This window comes from Sinocyclocheilus rhinocerous, unplaced genomic scaffold (assembly GCF_001515625.1).
Source record: "Sinocyclocheilus rhinocerous isolate Xijiao unplaced genomic scaffold, SAMN03320098_v1.1 scaffold1615, whole genome shotgun sequence".
NCBI classification, from domain to species: Eukaryota; Metazoa; Chordata; class Actinopteri; order Cypriniformes; family Cyprinidae; genus Sinocyclocheilus; species Sinocyclocheilus rhinocerous.
The window spans coordinates 1440882-1449475 of NW_015645292.1; the positions used below are offsets into that span (position 1 = coordinate 1440882).

General features: G+C 43.8%; 1 protein-coding gene across 1 annotated transcript in view; it reads left to right on the forward strand.

The window, feature by feature from the left end:
- The first annotated feature begins 1863 nt into the window (after positions 1–1863).
- LOC107705909 (voltage-dependent calcium channel gamma-2 subunit-like) overlaps positions 1864–8594 on the forward strand; it is a 13045-nt gene continuing 6314 nt past the window's right edge. The window contains exon 1 of the mRNA XM_016509431.1: positions 1864–2074. Coding sequence (XP_016364917.1) covers positions 1864–2074 — 211 coding nt within the window. The remainder of the gene's footprint in view (positions 2075–8594) is intronic.

Below are 8594 nucleotides of genomic sequence, written 5' to 3' on the forward strand. Positions count from 1 at the left end.
TATTTTATTTGATGCAAATTTGATCTTCATATCATATTTCTGCTTGTGTAAGTGACCTGTGCCATACCAGTGAACGCGCCTTTGGTGTTTTGCTTTGTGTGTGTGTGTGTGTGTGTGTGTGTGTGTGTCTGTGTGTGTGTGTGTGTGTGTGTGTGTGTGTGTGTGAGAGAGACATGGAGACATGAGGAACAGACACATCAACTGCACCACCATCAGCCAGACCCGCAGCCAATCACGGGCCTGCTTTCACGTGACGTCACTGCATTGTATTCTAAATTCATAAATCTTCTTGATCTCTGGCTCTGTGTGCCGCACTGGCTGCTGCTCGTCGCGTCCTGAATGTAAAGCGTATCCTCTGCTCTGCTCTAGAGCACTGATGTCTGTCTGAGGTGCTCCTGCTGTCTCGCTGCTCTCATCCTGACCTCACTGAGACGATCTGAGCAGTAATGCAGAGACTACAGTACGGCTGTCAGGAGCATTACGCGTGCCGACATGTAAACCAAGGTTAATGGTTGGCTGCTGTAATGCTCACACATCTCTAATGTTGACTCCATCGCAAGAGGGAGACAGTCGCCTTGGTAACAGCAGGATCCGTCCAGCTTCAGCACCAGCTGCAGAACATCCATCAGTCCTCCAGTGATCCTCACCACTGCAACATATCAGTAGTCGCCTATAAATGTTACATATTTCTTTAGTTTTAATTCACTGAAACCTAACATGTGATCTAGTGCCAGATCTGAGGTCTCAGAGACTGAGATGAGGCCTTCAGCTCCAGATGTTCCTCGCGCATCTGCAGGAATAACATCCGCATCGTTCTGGAATTCTGAAGAACTGACGCCAAATTAAAGCGAGATCGAAGAGTGTCGCAGCAACAAGCGGCCCCGCAGACAGACAGACAGACAGACGAGAACCTCCATCTGCTGGAACCCGACACCGAGCAGAAAGACGGAATAGAATCAGATGCTCGCTTTCCTCCGGCGTCCGTCCATCAGCCGTTCCTTCAGCGCCGTGAGAGGAGCAGCGCTCGTCCGTTCGGTGTTCATCCGTCGTGATTCGGGGGTTTTTTTTCACTTGTGCATGTGGTTGATGGCGCGGGTGGGCTGCGGATCGGGCACCGGGTGTGATGTGACCGGTTCGGCGGACGGGAGAACCGCAGGGCTGCTGTGGAGCGTCGCTTCTCCTCACCGGATTCCCGTCGCGTGATGCTCGCTCGCGCTTTTCCTCAAGAAGCATTCGACGGAATAAAGGCCACCTATGGAAACTGGAGACCAGAATTTTAGGGAAAAGGCAAGCGAGTGATTTTATGTGTCTTTTATTTATTTATTTATTTAATTTTTTTTTCATCGCCAGGATGGATTGGTTTAATTGACGCATCGCAGCCCTGAATGATTTTCACCTCAAACTGTTTTTGATTCAAACGGATCGGTTTTAATCACTCGTCCGAATCCATTGTTGGATTATTAGATTCATGGATGCGCGCACGGACGGCGGCGGTTCGGTACCGTAATGGGTTCACATTTCCACCAGGAGCCTTCATTTGAAGGCTGAGTCTCTCTCAGTTGGATCGAGAACAGGCCAGATTGAGTGAAGATGAGTTTATCTTTTGCCAGAATGTTCCCTTTCCCATTTAATATTTGGAGTGTCACTCAAGTTCATCATAATCAGACTAATGAGCTGCATTAATATGTAGATGCAGGTAGAAGCGGCCTGCTGTTTGTCTTACTTCTAGTTTAATCCACGATCCCTCTTGGGCCCTCGGTCTCTCGGGCCGTTTTTTTCTTATTTTGTCCCCTTAAATCCACAAATATTTATTTCCTATACATCAAGAGGAAAGGGGGCTCCCCTTTCGTGGAATGCGGCAACATGGGTGTGGTTGAGCGCGGCGTCCAGATGCTGCTGACCACGGTGGGTGCCTTCGCCGCCTTCAGTCTGATGACCATCGCGGTGGGTACGGACTACTGGCTCTACTCGCGCGGGGTCTGCAAAATAAAGACTACTAACGAGAACGAGACCAGCAAGAAGAACGAGGAGGTGATGACCCATTCTGGCCTGTGGAGGACCTGCTGTCTGGAAGGTAGGAGCTCCGAGAGAAGTTCTGAAGAACCTTTATGCAGCTCTTCATAATTCATAATGACGGTGAAAGCATCACGACAGTCATCCGTATGACTCGTGCGCTGTATTCCAAGTCATACGATATAGTTTTGTATGCGGAACAGGTCCAAATTTAAGCCATTATTCACTGAAAATCTCCAGAAGATTTGGAATATTAAAAATAAAGTTCCCATGGATGATGGTTCCATGATGATCCATTTCCACTGCACTAAAGGTACTTTATAGTGGAAAAAGTTTCTTTAGATGATGTTCTTCACATTAAGAAAAAGGTGGATCACTAAAAGGTTCTTCTGTGGCATCACTGACCTTTATCTTTAAGAGTGAAGCACACACGACATGTGGACTACATTTGTGATGATTTTTATCATCACTATGAAGAGCTGCATTAAGATTCTACCAAATTTCATCTTTGTATTTCCATGGGGGAAAAAACGGCATTCTGTCCACATATACGCAAACAAGCTTCAAGATGTTCCTCCTGTTTGAGCCGCATTGACAGCTGACTGTGTGACTCTGGAGCAGCAGGATGAATGAGTTTCTGATTTAGTTCGGTTCGGGTCAGATACAGCATTTGCTGTATTGAGAGTCTGACCCCGACCGTATTAAATCAATTTTATTTTCCTGTAGTCTGAACGCCTGCAGGATTGTATTAGAGGAATAGTTGACCCAATAAATAAACATTTGCTAAAAATCTGCTCACCCTCCGGCCATCCAAGATCAGGATGAGTTTGTTTCTTCATCAGGTTTGTAGAAATGTAGCATTGCATCAGTGTCTCAACAATGGATGCTCTGCAGTGAATGGGTGCCGTCAGAATGAGAGTCCAAACAGCTGATAAAAACATCACAATAATCCACAAGTAATCCACAGCACTCCAGTCCATCAGTTAACATCTGGAGAAGACAAAAGCTGAAACAAATCCAGCATTAAGATGTTTTTAACTCAAATACGAGGCCATAATCCATAATAACGCTTCCTCCACTGAAAAAGTGTTCTGGTCTGAATCAGGAGAGAAATCTGCGCAGATCAAGCAGCGTTTAAACAGCTCTAAACTAATATGTGGCTGGATTTTGATGTGAGAGACAACAGCAGATGCACTTTTTCACTGGAGGAAGCGTTATTATGGATTATAATGCTACATTTCTACAAACCTGACGAAGAGACAAACTCATCCTAATCTTAGATGTTTGGATGTTAGCCTAATTTTCATTTTTGGCTAAACTATTTCTTTAATTCAGACATTCTGTTTGTAGCTTGAGATTTTCACCCATGTTTTCCAGTGAAAGGACTGTGGTTGTGCCATTATGCAGTTTTTACAGTATTCAAGATTTTTTGACAGTAAGAATACAGTATTTGTCTGTTTAACACATTTTATCATGTTAAAGGGGTCATATGATGCTTTTTTAAAGATCATTATTTTGTGTATTTGGTGTAACAGAATATGGTGACATGCTTTAATGTTCAAAAAACACATTATTTTTAGTCCCTCCTTCCGACAAGCGCAGAAATCCATAAAAACAAAAAACCCATTCACAGAAAAGAATGTTACTATATCGTTTTTACTATAAAGTCTTATAATGCTTTGAATTTCCTCACTAAACTGATCTGGAGACGCACTGAAAATGAGGTGATTTGAGCTCCAGTCAGCAGTTTATATGACATCAACCAAACAGCTGTGATATATACAAATCTGACGGGAACGGCTGATCAATTCATCCTAAATTCAGTTCATTCTCAGTTATTTCTGGTTGAAATTTATTTCATTGAGTATCTCAGAACGATTAGTCCGAGGGAATGTATTAATGAAGGGGTTTGGTAATTCTCTGTTGCTGTGCATCATCTGCCTTCATATTTAGTTAAATCTAGATAGCAACCTTAAGAACACTTTATTTAATGTGCAAAACCGATCCAGCAGAAATGATGCATTGAATAATTCAGAAATCAGAAAGAGCTTTATTGCCAGGTGTGTTTACGCATACGAGGAATTTGTTTTGGTGACAGAAGCTTCCACAGTGTAACAGAATGACAGTGACAAGTCACAGATAGTAAAAATAGGAAATAATAATATACAACTATTTAAAAAAAAACACAATAGACAAAAATAGAGAATAGATGGTATTTGTGTGTACAGGTATGATATGTACAAATGCATGGAAATGTGAATAAGGAGTATCGTGTGTTAAATGTGTAAATAGTGTTGTGTTTTAAACGTTTAATGACAAGTTAACTGTTCATGAGAAGGACTGCCTGAGGGAAGAAACTGTTCTTATGTCTGGCCGTTCTGGTGCTCAGCGCTCTGTAGTTCACAGATTAAGTGTGCTGGATGTGAGGGGTCCAAAGTGATTTTGCCAGCTCTTTTACTCACTCTGGATGAGTGCAGTTCTGGGAGAGCGTGGAAGGTTGTACCAGTGATTCGCTCAGCAGTCCAGACTATAGGCTGTAGTCTTCTGAGGTCAGTTTTGGTAGCTGAGCCGAACCAGACACTTACTGAAGTGCACAGGACAGACTCAGAACTGAATCAGCAGCTCCTGTGGCAGGTTGAACTTTCTCAGCTGGTGAAGGAAATACAGCCTCTGCTGGGCCTTTTTCACAATGGAGTCAATGTGAGTGTCCCACTTCAGGTCCTGAGAGATTGTGGTGCCCAGGAATCTGAATGACTCCACTGCAGCCACAGTGCTGTCCATGATGGTGAGTGGGGGGAGTGCAGGGGGGTTTCTCCTGAAGTCCACGATCATTTCCACTGTTTTGAGCGTGTTGAGCTCCATTTTGTTGAGACTGCACCAGACAGCCAGCTCTTTAACCTCCTGTCTGTTAGCAGACTCATCTCTGTCCTGGATGAGGCTGATAAGTGTAGTGTCGTCTGTGAACTTCAGGAGCTTGACAGAGGGGTCAGTAGAGGTGCAATCGTTGGTGTAGAGGGAGAAGAGCAGCGGGGAGAGGACACAGCCCTGAGGAGCGCCAGTGCTGATGCTGCGGGTGCTGGATGAGAATTTCCCCAGTCTGTACTAGCTGCTGCCTGTCTGTCAGGAAGCTGGTGATCCACTGACAGATGGAGCTAGAAACAGAGAGCTGGGTTAGTTTGGTCTGGAGGAATGATGGGATGATGGTGTTGAAAGCGGAGCTGAAGTCCATGAACAGGATCCTCACATAAGTCCCTGATTTGTCCAGAGGCCGCAGGATGAAGTGCAGTCCCATGTTCACTGCATCATCCACAGACCTGTTTGCTCGGTAAGCCAACTGCAGGGGGTCCAGCAAGGGTCTAGTGATGTCCTTCAGATAAGCCAACACCAGTCTCTCAAACGACTTCATGACCACAGATGTTGAGAGATGGACAGAACGGGTGTGGGGTGTGAGACAGGGTTTTTCAAACCTGCAATAGAACTCATTCAAATCGTTGGCCAGCTGTGATCCAACACAGTGCTGGGGGATGCTGTCTTGAAATTGGTGATGTCTTTCAGTCCTTTCCACACTGAAGCGCAGGGTCATTGGCTGAAAACTGGATTCTCAGTTTTTTGGAGTAGTTCCTAATATTCAGATTGGTGGCACCTGCTTCAAAAACACTCCAGTCAGTGCAGTCGAAGCAGGCTTGTAAATCCCACTCTGCTTCATTAGTCCATCTTTTTACAGTCCTGATTTCAGTTTCTGCCTGTAGGTCGGTATAAGATGAACCAGGCAGTGATCAGAGAGCCCCAAAGCTGCTCGTGGGACAGAGTGATATTCATCCTTTATTGTTGTGTAGCATGGGTCCAGTATATTACTGTCTCTAGTGGGAAATGTAACATGCTGTCTGTATTTTTTGCAGTTCACTGGAGAGATTTGCTTTATTAAAGTCCCCGAGAATGATTAGAACAGAGTCTGGGTGTTGTTGTAATAATGTCTGTGATTTGATCAGCCAGTTGTTGTGCGCTTGCGGTGGAATGTAAACACTTACGAGAATAAACGAGGAAAATTCCCGCAGTGAATAGAACGGCTTACAGTTGATGAAAAGTGTTTAGATCAGGACAGCACATCTTCTTTTAACGCTGTACACCAGCTTTCGTTGATGTAGAAGCATGTCCCACCGCCACGTGATTTCCCTGTTGATGCTGCCGAATGTTCAGTATTATTAAAGGCTTGATTTCCACACTGATGGCTTTACAGCAGCTAATAACAGAACGATCTGAGTTATGCAGCTGCTGTTGGCATCAGTCTTTCCTCAGGCAGGATTCCCTTTGTTGTTTTTGTGTGTCTTTAGTGAAGCCTGTCCTAACATGAACCTCAAACTCACATACAGGACATCATTAGACAAACCAAACTCTAAAATATGATCCAGCGTCCATCTGAAAGTGCACACAAATTCATCAGCTTTTAATTTTCATGTTCTGTTGTGCGTAACAGTTCCTGATGACTATTTCTGTGTCACTCCTATGGAGGGAGGATCAATGGTCTGTCTGGAAGACAGCAGGATCATCATTTGATGGCCTGTTATGTCACTGTCCAGACAGCGGTCACCTGTGACCTCTGTGTGACCTCACCGACATCCTCTGTATTCTCGTGTAGACGGGATTTTATCTTTAATATTAGCATAAAGTCTGGTTTAAATTCCTGTTTATTCTGTCATGTTTTTCTGAATAGATGATGGATGGATGAAGAAATCAGCAGAAATGTGTGCACACTTTGTGATCAGAATCAGACTGTACAAAAATACACATTATACTGGAAACACATCATTAGTAGAGTCTGATTATGAACTACACACAAATGTGGCTCTGCATCAGTACTTTGTAAGGATGCTTCTGTATTTGAGTCCTTTAGAACAATGGTTCTCTTATCTGACGGCCTCGGTTCATGGATCATGGATCTAACCCTAACGAGCTGATGATCTGAATCCGGGACTGGAATTTCCTTCAGCAGCTCAGTCTGTGTCCTCTGCTGATTCACCGGTGTGTTTTGTCCACAGAAATGCTTTATTCAGAGCTGTAAGATTATATGACTGGTGGTTTTCCCATCAGATATTTTCATGATTGATTTTATTGATTAGTTGTCTTAATATCAGAATGTTGTTGCACATGTAAACAGTCACGAATGTGTGGGATTTAGTGCTGCTCTTCATTTGATCTCTTCTGTGTTTCTGGGTCTGTAAACATTTCTGTTCCTGAGAGAACAGATTAAAATGAACTTGTCCACACTGGTGTCAGAGGAGAGAGAGAGAGTCTGTGAGCTAAAGATACAAGAGATGATGAAATCAGTGTGTGAGCGTGTGTGTGTGAGCGTGTGTGTGTGTGTGTGTGTCTGTGTGTGTGTGTGTGTGTCTGTGTGTGTGTGTGTGTGTCTGTGTGTGTGTGTGTGTGTCTGTGTGTGTGTGTGTGTGTCTGTGTGTGTGTGTGTGTGTCTGTGTGTGTGTGTGTGTGTCTGTGTGTGTGTGTGTGTGTCTGTGTGTGTGTGTGTGTGTCTGTGTGTGTGTGTGTGTGTCTGTGTGTGTGTGTGTGTGTCTGTGTGTGTGTGTGTGTGTCTGTGTGTGTGTGTGTGTGTCTGTGTGTGTGTGTGTGTGTCTGTGTGTGTGTGTGTGTGTCTGTGTGTGTGTGTGTGTGTCTGTGTGTGTGTGTGTGTGTCTGTGTGTGTGTGTGTGTGTCTGTGTGTGTGTGTGTGTGTCTGTGTGTGTGTGTGTGTGTCTGTGTGTGTGTGTGTGTGTACCTACTTAACCATATTTTGGGGACAAATTTGTACCCAAAAGTGAGCTAAACCTGACAAAGTCTCCAAAAACCTCCCTTTGGGGACGTCCTCATTTGTAAAACTGTTATAAAATAAAGTAAACAAAGTTTTTTTTTAATTGTAAAAATGCACAAAGTTTCCTGTGAGGGGTAGGTTTAGGGGTAGGGTTGGTGTAGGACAATAGAATATATGGTCTGTACAGTATAAAAACCATTACGCCTATGGAATGTCCCCATTTAGATATAAGTAAACGTGTGTGTGTGTGTGTGTGTGTGTGTGTGTGTGTTTCCCCTCAGACTCTCATACAGTTATTACAGTCAATCCATCAAAGTTAGACTTTTCATCTGGGCTGGCAGAAGGATGAGACAGGTGCTGATGATACAGGTGATGATGCAGGTTTATTAGAGTGAGACAGAGCTGCTGTAGGGGACGGTACTGAGATGTTTCCAGCTCCACTGAGAACATTTCACACCCGTTGAAAGGTGATGACAGTCCGCAGCGTAACACGCAGAGCCAGTGTGTGTGTGTGTGTGTGTGTGTGTGTGTGTCTGTGTGTGTGTGTGTGTGTGCGTGTGAGCTTTATTACAAGGAATTAGTTTTCGTGACAGAAGCTTCCACAGTGTAACAGAATGACAGTGACAGAACAGAAAACACAGATAATAAAAAATAAAAAAATAAAAAAATAGAACAAGTAAATAAGGAATAAAAATATCTAAATTAACAATTGTATGTGCAGGTATATTACAATAGAGACAGTTTTGTATGTACAGGTATATTATGTGCAAATTTGAGG